Consider the following 24,468-nt stretch of genomic DNA (forward strand, 5'->3'; position numbering starts at 1 on the left):
CAACATGGATGAAAAGTCTACAGTTGATCACGAGTTTCTCAGTACGTAGGACGAAAACGCCACCGTACCGGATGGTACTTGTCCATCTTCAAATAGAAGTGTCCTCGACAATGCAAACAGTTGTACATCAGGGCGCAATCCATACCAAATCGTGATTCATTTGGCCTATCTAGTACGACTTTTTCTAGATGTCCATTCATGGACAGGTGGATTTTGTACCAGGAGTTGTCAAAAATGATAATATATTAGGAGTAAGAATTTTTTTTAAATCAGACCTATTGCTTTTCGAAAAGAAACGTCACAAGACAGGAAGGGAAAAAGCGGAATAATGAAAGATTATTCAAGCTCTTGCTACTCCTAAAAGGTACCATGTACATGAATCTCAGATTTGACATGTTCTCACTCCGACGCTGACCGTTTTCTCCAAAGAATTGGATGTTCATCATTACTTGGAGTCTGACATGGTGGAATGAAACAGAGACATTGAATGTGAGATTGAAAAAATGAAATCAGTTAAAACCGGTTATATATATATATATATATATATATATATATATATATATATATATATATATATATATATATATATATATATATATATATATATATATAATCTAGTGAAAATAATAATAATATAATAATAATATATGTAATCTATATATGTATATATCTATATAATCTATATATAATCTAGTGAAAATCTAGTGAATGAATTCGAATTCTAGTATTTGTTCGTTTTCTATGAAATATGTGGTCGATCGTTGAGGGATTTAGTGGTGCGTACTACCAGGACGATATATATATATATATATATATATATATATATATATATATATATATATATATATATATATATATATATATATATATATATATATATATATGTGTGTGTGTGTGTATATATATATATATATATATATATATATATATATATATATATATATATATATATACATGTGCAGCCACTGATACCGACAAGCTAGCTCTCTCTCTCTCTCTCTCTCTCCTCTCTCTCTCTCTCTCTCTCTCCTCCTCTCTCTCTCTCTCTCTCTCTCTCTCTCTCTCTCTCTCTCTCTCTGGTAATTCGGAACATAATGACAATAATATAATAGTATCCTGGTCAGATAGAATGTACAAATCTAGTTAATGAATTCGAATTCTAGTATTCGTTCGTTTTCTATGAAATATGTGGTCGATCGTTGAGGGATTTAGTGATGCGTACTACCAGGACGATGAGACACCATACCGATGCAATCTTGCTGGTGCATCATGGGAAGAAATATTGACATTAAAACAATGCGCAAAAGACGTACAGATACTAGTGCATGTCGTGACCGTGAAAGGTTATTCAGGATAAAATAAGAAATGGGAATCTTTAGATTTACCGGTTGGTTGCCAGTGGTGACGTTTAGCTTCACAGCTCAACAAGCTGTTGGAACAGCTCTGAAAAGAAGCAATAGACAGTGTTTAGCCAATTTCTTGATTGTTATGGGCAGGAACAAAGCAACTGTTCCCATCTTCAAGTCGTTCGACTGGTTTAATAAAGCGACGGAGTTTGACGAAATGGCATTACCCCATAAGGATTTCACGGACAGAACGTTACAAAAGCAGTCGGCTTGGTTTGTGTCATAAAAACACATATTGCGATCGAATGCCTGTGTTCAACCATTACGTCCAAACCATCGGACAATATATAACTTTTTAGAATATTTTATCATTTTCGTCATAGCAAACGAATAAGATTTCTTGCCTTTCTCTTTAATTGGTGCCAAAATACAAAGCATTAGCGTGCAAAACAAACTCACTGTCAACAATATGCAATGTCTTTGATAAACAGATGCATTCTGGTCCGATGAGGCTTCGACTTTCTTCAACAATATCAGACATTTCACACAAGTAGGCTAAGTTTACAGGTGAAACACAAGGCATTTTCGACTTTTTCCTTTTGAATTATGTTTCGTTTTGTTTTTTGTTTGTTTGTTTGTTTGTTTTCGTGGGTCTTTTGGCGGGTTTTTTTACAAAAGGAAAGGCGTCCGAAGGTACAGCAGCTGGAACGTTCACCTATAAACACAGAAGTGATGATCGACTGCATAAGTTTACGCCTTTCTAACTCTACTCTTCTCTGAATTTAGAACTCCTGGTTGAAGCCGCCTTATTTCACCATACGCACTGTCATGTTTTATGTTGCAACGGTCTCCCGTGCTCCATTGACAACTTCAACAGTTGAAGTAAAAAAGTTGAACACATGGGAATTTTGAGATGACTTAAGCCGCATAGCAAAATAAGCTTCATTGTATGAATAGGACCTAAAGTTCGGATAATCCATCGCATGTTACCGTTACAGCCAATGAAGTTTCAAGAATCTGTAAAGAACGACGCTGTGACCGGTTGTGTGACATTTCTTACGAATTATACTTCACGGAGTCCATCCGACTGCATGAAATATTGATGCCATCACTCAACTTGGAGTATCGAACTCCCCTCGCACATTGAAAAGACGGCGTGTTCATGCGTGCGCAGGGTTTATGTATGTGTGTGGGCTCGTGAGTTTCGTTGTCATGGCGACAAGACCGACTCCGTGGACGCTAATTGGGAAAGTGAGGTCATCAGTAGGCAAAATTGTACACATTAGGCTTCTTTCAGGGACGATACTGAGAAACGTTTTCACTATAATTTGAACCCCAAGAAATGTTTTCGGCAACTTCATCTGAAATTTGCATTCAGCTACTATATTTTTTCAATTTTCAAGAAGATTCTTTTGAAACAAAAGCTTAAGTTCTGTTGTATATTTAATTAAAAATAACACTTCTCATGGGCAACCGTTGCGATACAGCTCATTTTCATATCGCCACAGGGGACAAAGAGTTTAGAGAGGCGGTCTGCCCATGTTTAGCCCAATCGGCGCGGCGGTGCCGAGAGCTTTTATTCGAATGTGATACCATCACGTTGTACCTGTAAAATACCATGATAAGGGAGTAAATTGATGAGTCACAAGGGAAGGCCAATCTCTGAAAGACTAAAATTATGAATACTTGGTTTTCAACTTTTCCACTGGGAGTACATTGAATCAACGGGTTGTCTATAATGGAAGTTCTGGTTTTGCGATGCAATTTCGATGTCTTCAAGCACAATTGTTCAGATGTTACAAAACTCAGTCGGAAACACCGCATTTTCTTTTTTCTGAAAAATCACGTAACTGTTGTCAAATGAAACCCGCCAAGATTCATTTTACCCTTCCTGTATGGTCGTATTCACAAACACATCTAATGTTGAGCATCGGAAGCAACCATTTCATGTTGGCGTCCCCAGCATGACACACCGATAAGGCTGCATTCACAAATAGAGGGTAGGGGGTCAGGAGGATTGCGATTAAAACTTCAATTATTTTAAGTTGTCTCTAAAATAATCCCTGAAATTTCGGATTACTTTCTTGATGGTCAGAAAAACTTCCATCTCCTGCATCCGTCAAGCCAAAAACATACGCAAGGTTATGGTTATTTTTAAGGTAGAATGCGCCTCGGGGACAGATATTTGGACTGTCAAACTTTTACAAATATTTTTTGATATACCACTTGTGGGAATTCATTTTAAAGCTCTTGATGTAAGAAAACTTTTCATTGGCTTAGTTTTTCGAAATTTGAAAATTTTATTTTTCTCCATAAGCTTAGAGTTAACAGAGGGATGGCGGCCAGTTTGAATTTCAAATATCGGTAAATCTTGGGTTATTTATTTCTCTGGTACTAATATTTGCATGGCGACCCCTGGCTTTTTTTATTATTTTATTTTTATGATGTTTTGACTTTGAAAATGAATGATTGAAAGATTTCTTGGGGAAAGATTCAGCAAAAGTTTTAGTCTTTCACTTTCAAGGCCAATACTACCTTAAAAACACTTTATCTTTATTATCTGTTATCAATCATAATTTAGCTTCAAACTATTCAGTATTTTGATTGGCTGTGAACACCATCGTATGAGACCAACAATTTAGTCACTTTTAAATCATAAATTTCGGGTGTCTTAAAAGATGCTATATGAAAAATATTTCCAGGATCCCCTGTCACACCCAAATAATTTTCAAGTACCCGACCCCTACTGATTATTCGTGGAAGCGGCATCCAACTTTATTCAGCACTATCTACATGAAGTGGTTGACATGTTCATAAGCATAACATTATTTTCACCACTGAAATGTGCATTTTCCAGTGCATCTCTTTGTCGCGTAACATTTTGAAACACCTTCATCGTGTGTTGCAAAACTTCGCCGGCACCACCCAAGATGTTTGTGAATGCTACCTGAAGCCTGGGACACGAATTGCGCCTGCGCCATTTTACGTGTCCACCTTCTCTCAAAGCACGTCGCTTGCACGTCAGACGTTCCTATCTCCAAGCAACCGGTAGTTCTGAATTGTAATACTGTTAACTGTAGCGTTATTCTGATAATCACCGAAATTCTTTTTAAATTTGAAATCTAATTCGGCTTTGCACGACCAAGAGTATGTCGTTGTTACGGTCTATGCTCACCCCTCGTGGTCTTTCGGGGTCGGGATCGTACACCGATACCGACTATCGGGATGTAGAGGCAAATCGTCGGCGTCGTGTCGACAACTCGAAATCCTCCTTCGGTTCGCTGTCACAGGTTGACGAAGCGGTGCGAACTCTCCTGCTGCATCCGAATGACATGGGCCAGTGTAAAGCCAACCCTCTCACCCACAGGGGGAAGCGCATACAGTTGGCGAAAATGTTGCTTCTGACACTGCTGCCGGTCCTATCATTAGCCGTATTGGCAGTGATCGATCTACACGGCATCGCCTACGGCAACAGCGTCGACATCCAGGTGCGCAACGTCATCCGCTTCAGTCGTGACATCGGCGTTCTCCTCAGTCGATTGCAACGCGAGCGAGACATGACGGCTCTCTACATCAGCGTGATCGGACCCGTCAACAAAGCCTACCTGACGGAGACCTACCCTCTCACCGACAGCGCCCTTCAGGAGCTGCAGGAATGGCCCGTCAAGACGCACATTTTGCGGGCCTTGCCGTTTTTCCGAAAGAAGGAAGACTTTAGGAACCACCTTGCACGCCATCGCGCAGACATCGGAGAATCCAACGCAACTGTGTACGAGGAGATAAACTTCTACACTGACGCCATCCAGATCTTCATCGACTGGCTTTACGAAAGTGTCGGCAACTCGAAAGGTACGGGACTATGGCAGACCCTGGTTGCGTATCAGTTTCTCATTGTCAGTAACGTGGACACCGGCATCGAGCGCACTTTAGGGTCTGTCTTCTTCTCTCGCGGAGGTTTCGATCGCTACGAGGATTACGTGTGGTACTTGGAGAAATACAACGTCGGCCGAACCAACTTCAAAGCCTCGAAGAAGTACTCGCCATTAATCGAGAGTCTCTACATGGAGCAGGTCAAAAATCTGCAGCTCGACGAAAACTTCACCCACACAGTGCAAGAGCTTCGCAGGCAGATCATTTTCAACAACGAAGTGGGCCGGGAGCCCAATTTCGATGATGCGGCCCTATGGTTCGATAGCATGACCGTCTACATCGACATACTCGCAGATGTGCAGAAGAACTTGGCCGATGAAATCCTGATTAAACTGGAAAATGAGCTTGAAAACGACACCGAGGCTATCGCTGTCAGCATTTTTCTGGTCATTGTCGTTATTATCATGTGTCCGTTGACTCTTCAAGCGATAAGGACACAGACCACAAACATACAGAACTACGCCTTGACATTGGCCACGCAGACGAAGGCCTTGAACCGCGAGAAAAAGCGTTCGAATTGGTTGCTCTATTCCATGCTGCCGAAAACGGTGGCCGAGCAGTTGATGCGACACGAAGACGTGAAGGCCGAATACTATCACCAGGCCACCGTGTTTTTCTCCGATGTCGTTGGCTTTGATCGACTGTGCGCGGAAAGTACGCCCATGCAAGTCGTGGAAATGCTCAACGGGTTGTACTTGTTGTTCGACTCCAGAATTGAACTCTACGATGTATACAAAGTGGAAACCATTAACGAGACGTACATGTTAGCTTCAGGTTTGTGATTTTATTTTCTTTTTACCTTTTACACCAATTACTAATGATGCGAACTGCGGTTTTGATGAACGGACATTTCACGATATATGGAAGTTGATCTTACAACACAAAAACTTTGTGACTTCATTTCAGAAAGTCAACGAAAGACACAGAAAAACATATTTGATATTATTCATGATATTGTTCCCACGCCAAGTTGTATAAATTGAATGTAAACTTAATCGTACATGAAGAAAAGATGTCGAAACTATGATTGGAAATGAATTCAATCTATTCAATCTATTCAAACGCTTTCCAAGATTTTCATCAGGAAATACATTAATCATGATGATGATGATGATGATGATGATGATGATGATGATGATGATGATTAAGATGATGATCATGATCATGATGATCATGATCATGATGATCATGATGATGATGATGATCATCATCATCATCATGATCATGATCATGATGATCATGATCATGATGATCATGATGAATATGATGATGATAGTCTTTGTGATGGTGTCATCATCAACACCATTATCATCGCCGTTACCGTCAGCGACGACAAGACCAAAGACTTTAATCACACTTTGTGATTAAGGGGATACAGTCGTCAGAACTGCTCTTAAATGTCGTATTGGACCCATACGACCGATGTAAACACTATATCCAAGGGGCTATGGTGATTGATGAAAGTTAAAACATGTCTGTCATAATCTACATCGTATAATTTAAATGTTGCAGCTATGATGATGAGGTGCATCTAGATATCGTGCACGGAATACATTGGTTGTAAACAAGAAACTCACACAGGTGCAGTTCCGACGATTGTTCCCTTCAAAGTCAGATATAGAGAGGGCAAAGTTTCACACTTTGATTGTTCATGCATGCTGTTCTCGTTTGCTGTTTGTGATCACATGGCAAGCTTTCGAATAGCAGCTATATTAATCATGTACGTTTTACAATACTAATTGCAGGGTTGCCTGAACGGAATGGCATAAAACACGTCGGGGAAATGGCCACAGCAGCTTTAGATTTGTTGCACAACATAAGCTACTACGAAATCCCTCACAAGCCATACACCAAAATCAAAGTCCGGATAGGAATGCACATAGGTACGTCACACAGTGTACGCCATCTAGCGGGGGATTTGGGCAAGTGAAATGGTTGGAGCATCAGTGCAACACCGATTTCGAAAACCTGTCAGTAATTTTAGTTGATTTGTGCGCTTACTTTTTATCAGTCATTTTCGATTCACAAAGATTTCTTTATAAAAAACCTTACATCATCTAGAGCATAGGCCGAGCGTATAAAGAACACTTGAAGATCTCTGCCATTTTTTTTATTTTTAAGTCTCTGTCTGATGATACTGTAACAAGAGCCCCTTTGTGTTCATATCCAATCAAAGTGTGCAATTCAATTCTAAGGTAAAATGCAACTCAGAGACAGACATTCTGACTATCTGCTCTAACGTTCATTTTGAAGCTCTTTGAATAAATAAATTTTTTCACTGTTGTTTTTTGAAAATCGGATATTCCCCCGTACAGTTAACACGCGGGTGGCGCCCTTTTGAATTCTGTACCAAACATTTTCAGAATGACCCTCGAGTTTTATTCGTGATTTTGAAAGAGAATGGATGACATTTCCCTTTAGGAAATTTGAGCACATGTTCAAGTCTTTCATTTCAAGGCGTATACCTTGACTTGTAGAATTGTCTCGTCGAGGACATTTTGACACTACGTCAATACATGTCAGAACGCTGTACACTATGGGCAGGACACTGTGTTGATATGATGTGAACGAGTAGAAATATCCTAATTTTGAAGCTGTATTCCTCAAACTCTGAGACACAGCAGAAGTTACAGCTTCTATGTTTAAAGGGTGAGATATAATTGTGCTCAAAATAGGAGTGTACGTTTTACCAACGTTTTCCGCCTTAAACTGGGAAAGCAGATTCTTTCGTAATATCATAAGTCGTGATGTATGCATGCATGCATCTCCATATTTGCATGGGTAGGTGCACAATTTCTGCAGAACACCTCGGAAGGCCGCAAAACTCTGCGAACTTCGAACATCGACAATCATCGCGTTAGTGATATCTTTCATAGAGTTGTGCCAGTGTCGCGGTACTTTTCCGTTAATGTCTTAAACAAAACTTGAAACCCGTAGAGAATATTCAAGGATATGCTCCTTCTGTAAAATCACCGATTTCTAGAATTCTAATTACTTAAAGACCCCTCTCCCCTCTTTTGCTTCTTATTAAGGGAAGCCCAGAGCCCTCTTGTATCCTGTTATCTTCGATTGTTACCAAAAAAAATCATTCATTGTAAATTTAGAACACACCACCAAAGTCAGAAGACTTTAAGTTTTGCCTAAATTTTCCTAAATGAACTTTCTTCCGCTATCTTTCAGAATCAAAATAAAAATCAGGGGTCATAGCTCAGGCTGGTACACGAGAAACAATTTACCTAACCGCCATCGGTATTTAATATTTAAAATGGTCGCCATACCTGTTTTAACTTTATTGGATTAAATTACATTTTCTATTTTTTTTTTAAACAATGAAGACAATGAAAAGTATTCTTGCTCCATGAGCTTCAAAATTTGCACACACAAGTGGTACACAGGAAAAGTATTGAACAAAAATTGAGAGTCCCAATCTGTCCCCGACTCCATGCACCTTTTATGTTAAACGAAAATATATATACATCTAATATTTCTGGCAAGGAAAAACACAAGGGCACAGTTATTGGGCTTCTTATTCATGCCCACAAAGCCAAAATAAAGGCACAAACAGTGAACTATACATGGTTTCATCCTCACATTCCACAGTAAGTTGTGCAATCTACTGTTACCATGATAACCATACATCCCCCGAATGAGTGCATTATTTTTTCCCCTTTTGTGATCATGAACACGATACAGCTAGTTTCACCCTAAAATGTATTCCTATTATGACTCAGCCGTGTCTAGTTAACACATATCCCTAAAAGAAAACGTAACATTTTTAATTTTGAAGTAATGAGACTCACGCTCGCGTGGTCTTTTCTTGCCAGGCCCTGTCGTAGGTGGCGTCGTTGGACTGAAGATGCCTCGGTATTGTCTCTTCGGCGACACAGTTAACACAGCCTCTCGACTACAAACAAACAGTCTGCGTAAGTTTTTTTCAGTGTTTGTAAAAATACGACGTTTTCATTTTCTATTTTTGGCATTAAAGCTCTACCTTTTGACTTGCGATATACTGCATCACGCTTCTCTGTTCGAGTATACATCCACACACAAAGTTATTAATATGTAGTATTTTACTACTTTTTTTACAGCGAGCAGAATCCACATCAGTTACAATTGCTACATGGGATTGCTAGATTTAGGTGGCTACACCATGGTTAAGCGTGGTGAAATTGAAATGAAGGTACGCTAAAATTGTCATTTCTTTCGCTATTCCTCCCCATTCTTCCCGTTGCAAAACCTTCCCTTCCTTTCACTTCAACTTCTTTCCTAATACACCTCTCCAGCGCGTGAACTTTTCTTCCGTTTCATCGAGTCTACGGTCACGCATCGTCTTGGGCAATAGGGGGCGCTGCCGAATGGAGAAACGTTTAGGAATCATTCGCAATACATCTTCGCTGTCCATGCGGGGGAAAAAATGATGGTTAGTCAATGTTGGCATGCACGCAGATGGTACGGTCACTAACTCTTTTTTCATTCGTTTGTATTTTTTCTACCAGGGCAAAGGTACCATGAGCACCTATTGGCTGACGAGCAAGGACACGTTCAACGCAAACATTCAAATGGTAAAACATGTCTACGATAATTGATGGAAGCCAGTTTACATGTTGATTACTCCGTTGTCCTTGTATATGAACTACAGAGCTTTACACCAAAGGGCATAAAACAATGCCCATGGCCGAAATGCTACGCTAGCGATCCGCCCCGAGAGGGCTCAGATCGCACACTGAGCTTTTTGTGAATTTTTTTTTTTTTTTTAATTTTAATGGAAAGAATTAACAAAGGATATTAGACATGTTTTGTCCATCATTTGAAGTATACCCGCTTGTTCCCTTGGGGATTGATACGTGCATGTCATCTTAATTAAGATTTTGAAATCAAAATATTGTTTTGTATCCTGCTGTTGATGCAAAAACATGATTGTAACAAACCACCAAGTGTTCATGTTTTCCCCGTCAACGGAATGGAGTGGTCGGAACTGCACTGGTCGTATGGGATACACACCATCAATGTAAACACCATATCCAAGGCACATGTGTGTTGGCGATTGATGAAAGTTAAAATATGTTTGTAATAATGTACATGGTAAAAATTTTATGTTGTAACTCTGTTGAAGTGATGCATCTAGGTACCGTGAATGAAATACATTATTTGTCGACAAGAAAGTCGCACGGGCGCAGTTCAGTCGACTCGTCCCTTTCATGTATCGATATTATGATAACACGTTAAAGGTATGGAGCATTGTGGGGGCTGTACAATCTATTTTAACCCTTTGGAGTTAATCCGAAAAAAAATTCCTGTCCCGAATCAACGCATGTTTCATTGCCCAGTCTGCTCACTTCTCATTAATGCTTTATTATACTTTGACCGTTATTTCGTAAGTTATATTGGTTCCCAGACTGAGAGATCCGTCGCTCGAGGGTGCTCTCTACGCTCCCCCTCTAGGGGAGCGTAGAGAGCGCCCTCTACGCTCCCCCTCTAGGGGAGCGTAGAGAGCGCCCTCGATCTACGGATCTTTCAGTCTAATTGGTTCCACGTATCACAGAATTCGGTAATATATTTTGGACTTTAAAATTCAACACAAGATACGCTGTGTAGACTTGAGTTCGGTTTCATAGTGCTTCAAGTAGCTCTGTTGGTTAGGGGTGACAAAATAGGATCGCATACAATTATATTTTCTTTAGATGGAGAATATTTTCATTACCAGGATATGCAAAATCAGAAGAAGAGGTTCTGTTTGTGAACAAAATATTCGTGAAAAGATTTTAATGCCTTTTACTTCCGGAAATTATGTGTGAAGTAGTCTTTGAGATATTTCAAAGTCTCGATTTGAACGATTTGGGGATAACTGTATGCCACGTGAAGTGAAGCGAAAGAAATCAACGCGTTTTTCCTTTCCGATGTCTTCAGTATTTGCATGATAATGAGTATCAAGATCAGTTGTGTATCTACCGTAAGTCAACCTTTCCCTGCAACACATACACTACTGTAATTATCTCCATATTGTTTCAATCTTGTCCGGAAATGTTCGCCAGCCACATGTTTATCACGACATTTTGAAGGAAATGTGACGTTTTTCTATTTTTTTTTTTAATTTTTGAATTCAAAATATCGGCAAGTGTCACGTTATTTGTTTGTCTAGTATCAAACTTTGCACGGTGACCCCTGATTTTCATTCTTGATTCAGTAAGAGTATGGTTGAAAGTTTCAATTAGGAAAGTTGAACAAAAGTTGAAGTTTACTTTAGAGGCTCATACTGCCGTGATTATAATTATTCATTGATGCCAAGTTATGTTGATTGAGTTCAAGTTGTTCATTTAAACATATCCTATTCTTTTTTTCACATTTTCACACAAATGGCACTCAGCTTTTTATCTGTCAACGAGCGACGTCTTTCGTATGCGTCAGTAAGTTCGCTTTGCTTTTTGTATTTATTGTTGGCGTAACAGGTGGAAAAATAAATTATAAGTCACAGTCACATATCTTTTATAGATCTTCTCAATAAAGTTTATCTAATAAGGTGTTATAACATTCACGATAAATTCAATTTCTTGTAGCATTTACGGATCTGACGTCGACAGTGGAAGTATCATCTTCGAAAATCGTTTCTACGAATACACGGTTTCTGTAGAACTTCTTTAAAGTTTGCGAACCACTTCCTGCACATGGTTATATTTTCATTTAATGGTTTTACATTTAGAATTAGACATTTTTCAGAGAGGCATTGGCATTTATGATCAAGCGAACCATTTTTTCTTGGGTCACGCATGTTCTATAATTTAAATAACCGCTTTGTATTTCATTCAATATTAAGATAAACTTGACATATGTATGGCGGCTGTTATTATTTAATATTGTGTCACCTTATTGTAGAGAAAACAGTAAACGTGTTAGAAAACTAGCTAGATTGCAGAGTCATGTAGTTGAAAACACCATGCATGAATTCTCGCTGTATGTTTTTCAGCCAACAACACGTCAACCATAGACCCCAAGGTCTACGGTTAAACTGAATGCTGGTAAGTTGCCATATTGAATCGAATCACAAAACAAAAGCTATGTGTTCATATTTTTATTAGCTGTTGTTTCGATTTTTGACACTGGCGGGTTCTGTGTGTTTCAGATGTGATTCTGCACTTTGGAAAAGTAAATCATTTTGAGGACCTAGCATTTCGATCGAAATATGTTGTTGATTTTGAAGTAGTGTTGATATTCCATTCCCACAATGCTCAAACAGACGCTATCAAAAATTAAAAGACCCCTTCAATGTTTTTTGATTGGGAAATAGAGTCAAAACTTCCTTAATCATTCTTTCCTTTGCTAGGAAGCCAAATAGTGTTCTAATTTCAGACGAATCATGCTTTGAGGAAAATAATTCATTTTGTTATTATCGTTACACAAGGTGATCTTTGAAACATGGTCTCAATAAGTGTTGCTCTGTAATTATATGTAAAAGCATCACACTCCACAGAGTCAAAGACACGGTGGACACAAGAATCTGGCCATTCCATTGCACGGTTGGGGGTTGGTGTCGGTGAAGAAATGTCCAGGGATGACTGGCCCAGAACCAGTGACATTCATTAATATCGTTGATCTCCGGTTAATGTGCACTTTCTATACTTGACCACTTTTCAATAGCCTTCACAAAAATCAATAGATACAACACACCTCATACTAAGTCCATGTCGCATTTCTTCAGAACATGTCAGTGACAAGAAAATCGATACTAGTCCCTAATGGTTCGAGAAAAGTGACATCAGAGGGTGTTTTTCCTTAAACTATTTCCCAAGCGACTGTAATGACTGACACAGTCTAAAGATACTGATGGATATAACTACAGGACACTGTATAATGTGGTTACTGTGGCATACTTTATTGGAAAGAAAATGCAATGTTGAAGAAAGAAAAAGGAAGAGTTGTTTTAAGAACAAGGAGAGAGACTGAAAACATGACAATGATTTGAACCATCATGTTTATCATCTCACGCAGATTACAATGTTTTTTAAAACTACAAATACACTTGGTTACTGATATACTGCGTGACATAATGTGATTTTGATATAGGTCACAGTGCAAGGATTAGTGGGCTTCATGTCTGCCTCCTGAGGGCGCTCTGTGCTTCATTTACCTCTGGTCATGTCAGATGAGTATAGGGGCAGGAGAGAACATCGGTTATAAATCTGATGATTAAATGCAAGGTTAACATGTCACACTGAAAAACATTCAAAGCAAACATAATTGTTTGTTGGTCCTGTACTTTCTACATCACAAGTGATGTCACCATGCACTTCCCTCCGATGTTTATTCTACATTTACTATCTATCACTACTTTCAAATTGCAATCAGAGCTAATGGTGACTATTCCATGGTTCAGAGGTCAAGGCTTTGCAGGTTAACTCTGCCGACTTATTAGTAAGTTCAGCGCCCTCAAGAGACAAAAATGAGGCTGGTGAATGTTAGCAGTAAAGATCACCTGTCCAATGCGCAATCACCACCAAAAACTCAGTGCTGATATAGCTGATAAAAATATCATTTAAACTGGCCTTCAAAGTCTTGACTGACCCAAGGGGAAATTTGCCGGGAATTCCCTTGTATCATATAGGTTGGCTAATATTCCCTGTGCCAATGTTCTCAAAAGCTTGGAAACACAATGGGTGACAGATTTACATAACAATACATAATTTGTATTTTCTTTTGTGGTGAAATTTTTTTCCTTTGTATGGTTATCAACTTATAATTTGATAGCTCAATAAAAACAGACTTGCTCTTCCCTCAAAATTCCCTTCTGATGAGGTTGTGAGTGATATGATATTTCAATCAGCTATATTTTCTTCTATTAGTATATTGCATAAAATTAAAAAAGGGCATTAATTTTGGAACAGCACAAAACAAAACAAAATATAAATTGCCTTTCTTCTTGTGTTACATGGAGTAGTGTTACATTATTCTGTACGTTGTACAAGAAACGTGTCATACTTTTGCAAATGGTGACATACAAGATGGGATTTTAATCTCCAGATGTCTACCGATGGTACCCCTAGCAAAGCCGTGTCTTTGTTATTGTTTTTGTTATTCCTTTCAAAATCACAGGCGAGTAAAATAAAAACGCCACTGATATAGGTTTACTGTATAGAATTTGTTTATCATTCAGAAAATCATTTCTGGTCTTTTTCAAGATTTAAGATTACCTGAAGTAGGCAAAATGCTGCGAAAAAACTCTGTAGTAGTGAAACAGTCATAGCTATGTGACAATGAAGCTGATCTGTGCCATAGAAATAGTTTAAAGAAGTTTTTGTTTCAGGACAGTTATCATGCGTCTTTTATCTCATTCTGATCTTCATCTTTGCTCTCTGCTGATTGGCGTTCACTTTAAGGAAGAGACTTCAGCAAATCACTGATGTATGTGTCTGGGTTTGGGATGTCACCCAGGAGACCTGAATATAAACAAAGAGAGTAATTAGCATTCTATAACTGAGAATTCCAATTGGCAAAAAGGAGAAGAAAGTCATAATTTGTAATAAACTGGCATTTTCCATTGTTTAAAAAATCTGTGGACAGTAATACCGATCTCCTTCCCTCTGGCTTAATATCTCTCTTATACAGTTGCCCCAGTTATGTCAATCAGTTCTGTTTTCCTTCTTATTTCAAAACACTTCAATTGTCATACCCTCTTAACACTCTTGCCCAAACTGTACTATTTTCACCAATGGCTACATTTGCCTCCTGTTCCAAATTTAAACAAATAACCTCTTCTTGAGCAATATGTCATTTTATCTTTATCTTTTAATGAACATGTCACTAGACCTGAAGGTATTCACATTTATTTCTTTGGCACTTACCAACAATATCGCAGTATTCCATGAAGGTGTCAGCTGGCAGGAAGTCACTTTCATACTGAGAAAGCAGCTGTGAAAAGAAACACACAGAAGATACATTTATGATTCATACTTCAATCTGTACGCAACAGACTGAACCACTTCTTTTTTAATGAAAGATGCAGGACAATTTGTAGCATAAACCCAAGACATTTCCTAAGAATATGAGCAATCCAAGAGTTCCAGATGGCGCCCTCCCTGGAACTAATACGTCAAGAGGGCTAGAAAAGCACCTAAACATTCCCCTATGTACCTTATTTGGATGAAAATCACATTTTGATGGGAGTGTCAACAAAGCTTTACTCATGTGCTCCATGGCACATACCTGACATCTAAAAGATGTCCAATGCAGGGATGACTGATTATCCGAAGGACATTACCGTAAAAATGTTCTACTAATTTGTGACATAAATTGTGATCAGTACTCAGACGTTACCTTGTCCGTTCCCTTTATGAGTGCCTCGTCGTTGTTCCTGATGAAATCTGCCACAGCCGATGCCCAGTTTTCACTGCTAGACATACTGACTTTCTTGAGAACCACCGTGTAGAAACCGTCCACCAAAGCGTAGTATATCAACGCTGGCTTGTAAACTGAGTATTCCTTGGCCCCTTTCTCTGTTAGTCTGTATCAAGCAGGGACAACAAGCATTAGAATGCTCAAACGCACATAGAATATGTGTATTTCTCTAGGGTATGTACACATGGGTTTGCCTAAACTGGTGTCAAGTGATCTCTTGGGCATGCTGCACCTACACAACAACGTGCATCATTTTTATTCCAGAGTAGAACCATTCAGAAATGGTCAAGATAAGTGGAAAAAGAAGGCATTTCGTATTAATCACAGGAAACCTAGGGAGTCATAAAAGTTAGGGGTTGACTGCATGGGTAGTTGCTCTTGGAAAATCCTTTCAGTTTGTATCAACAGGTTTGCGTCTGTAAATCTTCACTGGTGTCCTGAAATGCTTAAAATGACACACATTTTCAAAAACACAAAGTATAAATTTTACTCACTTTGATACTCCACCTGGCATGACAGTTCTCGCGTGGACAGTGACCAGAAGCCTTTGCAAGTATGTCAGTCTGTTTGCTTGCCATTTGTCCTGGCCGTGTATAAGCATGGACAAGAGAGTGAAATAGAAAGGGCCGTCTACTTCAAAGCTGCTCTCAACCCATTTGTCCTTACCAGCCTTCAGGAAATTGCTCAGGTTCTTTTCTTCCCTGGGTACTGACCGAGTTCTGTGTGTAGTTTTGGAAAATTCTATGTTCAGTGGGTGAAAACATCATGTTCTTATATCATGAATTGGTGTATTGTAGGATGTAAATTAACACTTTGAGCACTGTAATCTTTTCCACCAAATTTTTAATGCAACATTTTTACCAATTTTATGAATTTTTATGTAATGTTTTTCATAATTTTGGACCAAATGGACATCACATTTCATTGGCTACAGATTTTTATCAAAATTTTAGCAAAAATTAGGAAAATATTGACTAGTGTATACATGATATTCGCGACAGAATGTGACTTTGGCGCTCAAAGGGTTAATATGAGGAAATAAGGTAGAATGCTCATAGGGGACAGATAATAGAACTCTCAAACTTTTACAAATCTTTTTTGTTGCACCATTTGGAGCACGTTTTTAAAGCTCATGGAGTAAATTAAAGGTATCACAAACTTATTTTTGCTAAATTCGAAAATATAGGCATGGCAGCCATTTTTTTCGTTTAAAATATTGGTAAATGTTTGGTCATTTGTTTCTCAATGCTGAGCAAAAACACCATATAACTGAGTGCTCACACAAAGTTTGCAATACATATCAGTGTATTAGTCAAAAGTAACCCTTCCCAATATAAAATGAAGTTTAAGAGCATTTTTTTGGTTTTCCTATTTTACTTCACATACCAATGGTATACTGAGAGATTTTCAGAGTACAACTTACGTGTTGAGAACATAGAGTGCCATGTGTATGACATAAGGTATTAGATGTATGTTACTTTGGCGACCGCCTCCACCGCTCTCATCACTGAACGACTTCTCGAATGCAAATCTCTGGAACAGCAGCTTCAGGTCGTGTATGGTGGCGTAATATGTGGGCTCCCTGTGACCCGTACGCTCCTGCAAATATGTGTTGTGCCTGAAAAGACATAACAACAATCGTTAGTACACGCTGCAAAACAAACGATAGCCTGCCAGATTTACTTGTGACTTCCCCTCAGGATCATAATGGTACACGCTGCAGGCATAAAATTTTGAAAAGTTTACATGGAAATGAAGCCTGTTTGTTTCACACGAATGGAAGGCTGTCAAAGTTCCACAAAATATCAGCATGCCAAAGACAAATATTTCAAATGCTACTTGACATACAAATATGTAACACATGCAGATCTAATGCATGTGAATCAAATAAATTCTGACACATCAACAATGATGGCAGGATTTTCCCTACAGCTTTTCTGTATGAAACCATCTAGTTCTTCTGCAATGTAGAAAATGCCACATTAACTATCAAGATAATTCTGTAGATTCAATGGTGTGTATTTCTTTATTAGGCCAGCAGTCATTTCCAAGTGAATGAATGCCACCTTTTCCGCCAAACCCACACTGAAAACTACCATTTCTGTCAAATCAAGTACTCTGTGCACTGTATCTTACCTAGCTAAGCAACTAGCAAATGCTGACTCCGGTACTTGTGGTCCCCACAGTGGAAGCAATCCGTTACACTTGGTGTTGGCATTCTGCAATGCTGCACTGTCCCATTCCTCTCGTCCTCTGGCATGTCTGAAAAGTGATAATATGAGCAGTTTGAGACCACTCATGGCCTGCCAGCGCCAACATACAATGGTTCCGAGGGAAATCAGTTTAACACCGACAACTCCCTAAAACACACTAATTTTATTTTATTTCACACAGATGCCAGTTTAATACCTGTCTACTTGTTTCTATCGACATGTTCATGTTGTTCAAAAACAGTGCATGGACGGTTGTTCCTAATAGCATGATTACATGACTGTTTGAGCCCTAACTCACGATGGGTAGTTCATTAAAGTACAATTTTTTTTCAGTTGGCCTGTACACCTAACACAACCCTTAAGACTTTCCCTCATTACCTATGATGTCAACTGATGTGGAAAATTGAACAACAATAACATAACACTTTCTGCAAAAATATCTGGAATATCTCAAAATGAACGGGTTGGATACTGATATTGAAAAATGTTTCGACATTTTTTTGGATCATGATTTCCTTTTTTGAGCATATTCTTACCTGACAGCTGACATGTGACAGTCATAATGCACAATGTTGAAGTGGGAGACTGTGGCGTATCCTTGCGTCTTCCGCGCTTTATTTTCAAACTCTTCTAAGTTGCATCTTTTTGTATATGTGTAAATTCCAAGGACCTGTCAGAGTGGGTGAGCAAGGGAAAATGTCACGTAAACAAGAAGGTAATCACACAAATAAAAACAACCACACCAATGTGGAAGGTAATCTACAAATTCTTTACAGGGTGGAATTGAGGCATACATGCATTCTGTACAGATAATAGATTTTATGTATTTTTTTTTATTGTTGTTTTTATTTATTATTTGTTTTACTTTTACACCAAAAAAGCTGTGGTTATTGTTTTATATAGATAATGTATGCAAAACTTGCAACATCGATGGCTAATCTACTATATTTTTGAAAAATAACATTTTCAAACTTCAACACGGCACAAACTTGCATGGATGGATTGGTTGAGAGTGATCACCACTCTTGAAGGTCTGTACGCATAATCAGATTCAAACTCAAACAGTTGAAATTAATTTACCTTTGTTGGTTGGTATTTATACCCTTCTCTGCAAATACAGCAAGTCAAACCAGATTCCTCAACTAGATCTTCAAGCAGTAATCCTGCACTCTTTGCTTTCACTTGACCTTTCTCATTTGTCTGAAAATAATACAGTTAAAGAAAAACAAGGGAGTGGGGGGAGAGAGAGAGAGAGAGAGAGAGAGCTTTAATTCACAAAAATTCAAGAAAATTGTTACCAAGCACTTGATGTAATTGTTTATTAGTATGTACATGTATATTCATGTGTATGCAATCATAATCTAGTAAGCAAAATCCCTACCGGACAGGTGTGAAAAAGTCCTTTCAAATGGTTGTTTACTACCATGTGCTTATCTGCTTGAAAAATATCATACACTGGCCATACAGTCTTAACACTATGACCTCTATTACACAGCATATGGGTCTGATTGTGAAATAGAAAGCAATGAGGACAAAACATTGTGACAGGGATAACAGCACTCACCGACATTCCAAGTGCACCGAGCTGTTTCTGTCTCATTGCCATGGCTAGTCGCTTCTTCTCTGCTTTGGTGTTTTCTCGTACTTCTTTGATCTGAAAAAAAAGAATTTTGGAATGTGCCACAAATTTTCATCATCAAGGACACTAACCTTCATCTGTAGTTCAAACAAACAATCCTCAATCAAAAAAGAAGTGAATTAATAATTATTAAATGTTAGAAGGCACAGACACTACCTTTGAAAGGATCAACAAGATTCTGTAATAGCAAATATCTTTGAACAGTCAATCATATCAGTGTGCCAACAAAGGGCTTCACTGATTGGTAATTTCATATCATGTTGAGATAAAGACTACAGTATGAACCAATAGCAGGCTGTATAACATAGCTTTCTGAACGCTGCGCACAAACCTTTTTGGAGACATTTGGATTTTCTTTCAGCGCTTCCATTAGATTCTCAGCTAGTGACCCGACACCTTCTTCACTGGATACTTGTTCCAATCGATGGATTGCCGGTACACACTCATTACCCACTAAATCCTGTGAATGAAGAGAACATACTCGATTAATTTCAATGGAAACGTACAAAAAAAATTCACTGACAAGTTCTCTAATGTGTCAAATGCATTCCGAGTGTTTTCTATGAAATTACACTGTGAGGAGATAAGAATGATACATACTGTAAGTGTAATGCCGCAAATCATAAGATTTGTGTGATTGTGTAACAGTTGTCTATACTATCAGTTAAAAATTTTGAGAGATGCAACCATATACATGTACCACAGAAACCCTATCAATACAACAATTTGAAATCATTATTGTTTTCTTCTGGTCCCGTTGAAAGGGTTTTCACAGTACATTACATTTTTTCTGAGCCTACATTATTATCTACATAAAATTGCCACCAGCATAGACCAAGAAACATTTAGAGGTAGATAAAATGGATTCAGGGACACTCATACATGGCAAGAAGTTACCTGTGTCTTTGTATGGCCAGCACACAGCCCCGTTAGTAGCTTGAGTATATATGGCAGAGATGGTTTTGCTATGAAGTCCTTCCAGGGTTGACTGTCCAGACTATGTAAGAGAAAAGAAGGAAATAAAAGTGTAGTGAAACTTATTACCAAAATCAGTACAAAGAGCTTGAAACTACATTAAATGTTACAATGTATACAGTTCTTCACTTGGGTTTTTTGATATTTCAATCCATCGTTCAACAGGCAAACGCCCACTCACAGGATGAGGTACCCACAGCCCACTGCCCCAATGGAGCAATGAGTAAAGTGCCTTGCTCAAAGGCACAACACCGTGCTGGAGTCTCGAACTATCCTCCAACAGTGAGTCTGTTACTCTGGCCTGAGTCTCCAACTCACCATCCTCCGTTAGTGAAACCTGTACCCTGTACACTGCCCCACGGTGGTTATGTATTTACATCACAACAAGCGACCTAGCGGCCGATATAGCTCCGCTGTGTTTATGTAGAGAATAACTATTTTTGACACATGTTGATGAAGTAGGTGGAAATCTTTGATAGCTCAATGCAGTGGCCAGAAAAAAGTGGCTTAAATAGCTGCAAAAATACACAATAGAAGATTTCATTGTACTTTGAATATATCACATTGGATCATCCCTAAGAACATATCAACCAAAGCTATCTGATGAGTAGTTTTTTGGAGAATAAAATTTTCTGACCAAAAATGGCAACAATTGCCCTGAAAAATAAAATTTGCAGATTTCATCATAATTTCAAAAGATCAAATTTAGTTCATCTATAGAAACCTGTATACCAAATTTCAAAGCTGTTGAACAGTACTTTTTGAGAAACATATTTTTTAACCAAAAATGGAAAAAATTAACCCAAAAATTCAAAATTGCAGATTTCATCATAATGTCAATAAATATTATTTAGTCCATCTATAGAAACCTCTATACCAAATTTCAAGCTATCAGATGAGTAGTTTTGGAAATACGGTACACAATTTTTGACCAAAATTGGCAAAAATTGCCCAAAAATACAAAATTACAGATTTCATCAGAAATTCAATATATATTACTTAGCTCATCTGTAGAAACCTGTATACCAAATTTCAAAGCTATCAGACCAGTACTTTTTGAGAACACATTTTTTGACCAAAAATGGCAAAAATTGCCCCAAATTACAAAATTGCAGATTTCATCATAATTTCAATAAATATCATTAAGGTGATCTGTAGGAACCTGTATACCAAATTGCAAAGCTATCAGATGAGTAGTTTTGGAAATACACATTTTTTGACCAAAAGTGGCAAAAATTGCCCCAAAAATACAAAATTGCAGATTTCATCATAATTTCAACAAATATCATTTAGTTCATCTGTAGAAACCTGTATACCAAGTTTCAAAGCTATCAGATGAGTACTTTTGGAAATACACGTTTTTTGACCAAAAATGGCAAAAATTGCCCCAAAAATACAAAATTACAGATTTCATCAGAAATTCAACATATTACTTAGTTCATCTATAGAAACCTGTATGCCAAATTTCAAAACTATCAGACCAGTACTTTTTGAGAAATGCATTTTTTGACCAAAAATCGCAAAAATTGCCTTAAAAATGCAAATTTGCATATTTCTGCACAATTTGAACAAATCTGAAATAGATCATCCCTAGGGACATATGTACCAAATATCAAAGCTATCTGACTGGTAGTTTTGAAGGAGAAGATTTTTAAAGATTTTTTTACCAAAAATGACAAAAATTGCCTTAAAAATACAAATATGCAAATTTCACCACAATTTGAACAAATCTGTCTGACGTCACCCTAAGTAAACTGCATATCAAATTTCAAAGCAATCAGACAAGCGGTTTCAGAGAAGAAGATTTTTTTACCAAAAACACCAAAAAATGCCCCAAAAATACAAATATGCAAATTTCACTACGATTTGAACAAACTTAAGTGAGGTTACCCCAAGTGAGCTGCATATAAAATTTCAAAGCAATCAGACTTGCGGTTTCAGAGGAGAAGGCAATTGTTGACGGACGACGACGGACGACGACGACGACGACGGACGACGACGGAAAATCAACCTATTTGATAAGCTCAGCGTCGCTGACAGCGGAGCTAAAAATCCACGACAAAACAGAGTATTGCTGGTGAATACTGCAATTGACAAAATATGGATATTGGCTACAATGTAGTCTGTGCAAAGATAATTGACAATTAAAGCAACACTGTGACAAGTACATGTACAACACCACTGCACCATTCAATGAACTTTAGATTTTCCATTGATAAAACTATTTCCTAAATTCCTACCTCAGAGTAACTCTTGGTGTGTGTTCTTTCATGTAGTCTATAGCACTCTTCACAATCTCCCTCTCAATTATCATGTTCTTTAGTTCACTGCCATTGGCATTGCTCTGTAACACATTAACACAACCCAGAAAATTACATTGCGTGTTATATATCAGTCTGTAATTTTTCTGAAAAATAATTGTGATGTTTTCACATTTTGAGACAGTGATGCAAACTGTTGTACTACTGCAGGCTGGTCAGCTCATCTGAGCTCAAAGTCGATGATATTAAATGGCAACTTCAAATACAGTTTCAGATCATATAAGATGTCAATATGGTCAACTCAGAAGAATTTGTGTGCCACTTCTTTTACACTTTACCTTCATACTCATAACTGGACATTCAATTGTATTTCATAAAATAAGGTATGAATTAACCACAGTCCCAAATTAACTTACTATCCAAGGTTCACTTTGTGGATGTCACAATGTTTTACAATAGTTCTATGACATACTTACAGTGATGCCTGCTGCAACAACACAGAAACAGTCCAAATACACTTCCTCATCTTGGGTGTGCTCCTCATCAAATCTGAAACAGTGAAAAAAAACCACAAAACCTTCAGATATTTTCTCATGTGAGAAAATATTCACTATATTCCCATGCTAAGGTTTGCATCAAATTCTCCCATTTGGGAAAAAAACCATGCGGGAGTATACACGCACTCCAGTATCAAGACAAGGTAACAAGTACGCCTTCAAATAGCACAAATACCGGTATATGACAGGCAACTGGCATATAAAAAATTTACATGCACACAAATGTCCTACTACATGCACTGTACAAGCAGTACATACTGAAATTTCCAAGAATTCTACACTTGACTTATAGATTTAATTAAAATGTCTCTGGTTTTAGAAGACACAATGTCGGAAATGGGTTTCTTTAAAGGTCTGGTGAAATGGTCCCGGTCGTGTGACAGAATATCTTCCAGGAGGTCAATACTATTACACTCGCAACAAAATTGCAACCTAAAAGTACGCGCAAGTGTTAATTTTTTTGATATTTCTATGCGCGGCTTTCATGGGGTCATTTTGCGACACTCAGGTCACGCCCTCAGCGGGAGTCAAGGTTGGCCGTCTGTGACGTCACAGGTGTGTTCATTTACATCGAATAGCGGTCCAACGCCGCCTTATCTCTGCCCGGTATCCGCTAACAAAACAGGGTTCGCGCTGCCCATTCGCCACGTTTGCCAATGCGAATCGAAATCCGAAGTGGCGAAAAAAAATCGATCCTAATTCGCCACAGTGGCGAAACTGATTTTTGTTTAAAAAATATGGTAAATAAAGAAAAAACGTGGTTTTTTAGTCTTTTGTTTAATCTGCGCTTCTCTCTCGGCGATTCGCAAAAACTGTGTCTACTTCCGTATTATTGCGTTCTTTCCGTCGCGTCGTACGTATTTGCAATCGAGCCAAGTCTCGCGAGAGATTTGACGTCATCTAGTCTAGTGTACAGCATGCATAAATGGCTCTCGCGAGAATTGAAACTTACACACACGCAATCGAGCCCTTGTGATAAATTTGAAGTCATTTTGTCCAGTGTACAGCGGGCATAGGAATGCTCGCTCGCGAGAATTGAAACTTTTGCTATACATAGCAGACATACGCATTTGAATCGAGGCAACAAGGTTCGGTGTTATAGTTGATTCACACTGATTGCGGTCTAGATGTTCTGTGTTGTGCATTTTAATCACGGTCTTA

The 24,468-nt window shown here is 38.3% G+C and overlaps 2 protein-coding genes across 3 annotated transcripts in view; one reads left to right on the forward strand and one right to left on the reverse strand.

Annotated features, from left to right (window-relative positions):
* The first annotated feature begins 4,372 nt into the window (after window positions 1-4,372).
* On the forward strand, window positions 4,373-10,687 carry LOC139114949 (uncharacterized). Its single transcript, XM_070676867.1, has 5 exons — window positions 4,373-6,050; window positions 7,022-7,159; window positions 9,101-9,199; window positions 9,365-9,456; window positions 9,773-10,687. Exons 1-5 carry the CDS (start codon window positions 4,496-4,498, stop codon window positions 9,860-9,862), a joined length of 1,974 nt encoding a protein of 657 aa, XP_070532968.1. The 5' UTR covers window positions 4,373-4,495; the 3' UTR covers window positions 9,863-10,687.
* Window positions 10,688-13,122: 2,435 nt separating this feature from the next.
* LOC139114338 (E3 ubiquitin-protein ligase UBR4-like) overlaps window positions 13,123-24,468 on the reverse strand; it is a 116,783-nt gene continuing 105,437 nt past the window's right edge. For both annotated transcript variants that reach the window (XM_070675994.1, XM_070675993.1), the window contains exons 98-110: window positions 23,227-23,299; window positions 22,730-22,833; window positions 20,412-20,511; window positions 19,846-19,974; window positions 19,440-19,529; window positions 18,956-19,075; window positions 18,412-18,545; window positions 17,799-17,924; window positions 17,086-17,280; window positions 16,157-16,381; window positions 15,582-15,768; window positions 15,110-15,176; window positions 13,123-14,704 (exon numbers count right to left, since the gene is read on the reverse strand). In XM_070675994.1, the coding sequence (XP_070532095.1) occupies window positions 14,640-14,704; window positions 15,110-15,176; window positions 15,582-15,768; window positions 16,157-16,381; window positions 17,086-17,280; window positions 17,799-17,924; window positions 18,412-18,545; window positions 18,956-19,075; window positions 19,440-19,529; window positions 19,846-19,974; window positions 20,412-20,511; window positions 22,730-22,833; window positions 23,227-23,299 (1,615 nt within the window). In that variant the 3' untranslated portion in view covers window positions 13,123-14,639. The remainder of the gene's footprint in view (window positions 14,705-15,109; window positions 15,177-15,581; window positions 15,769-16,156; window positions 16,382-17,085; window positions 17,281-17,798; window positions 17,925-18,411; window positions 18,546-18,955; window positions 19,076-19,439; window positions 19,530-19,845; window positions 19,975-20,411; window positions 20,512-22,729; window positions 22,834-23,226; window positions 23,300-24,468) is intronic.

Source organism: Ptychodera flava, chromosome 16, assembly GCF_041260155.1.
Source record: "Ptychodera flava strain L36383 chromosome 16, AS_Pfla_20210202, whole genome shotgun sequence".
Classification (NCBI taxonomy): domain Eukaryota; kingdom Metazoa; phylum Hemichordata; class Enteropneusta; family Ptychoderidae; genus Ptychodera; species Ptychodera flava.

Coding starts and splice junctions, on each gene's coding strand:
- LOC139114949 (XM_070676867.1), top strand. CDS start 4,496: ATGTCGTTGTTACGGTCTATGCTCACCCCTCGTGGTCTTTCGGGGTCG. Junction 6,051..7,021: donor GACGTACATGTTAGCTTCAG/GTTTGTGATTTT, acceptor TACTAATTGCAG/GGTTGCCTGAACGGAATGGC. Junction 7,160..9,100: donor CCGGATAGGAATGCACATAG/GTACGTCACACA, acceptor TTTTCTTGCCAG/GCCCTGTCGTAGGTGGCGTC.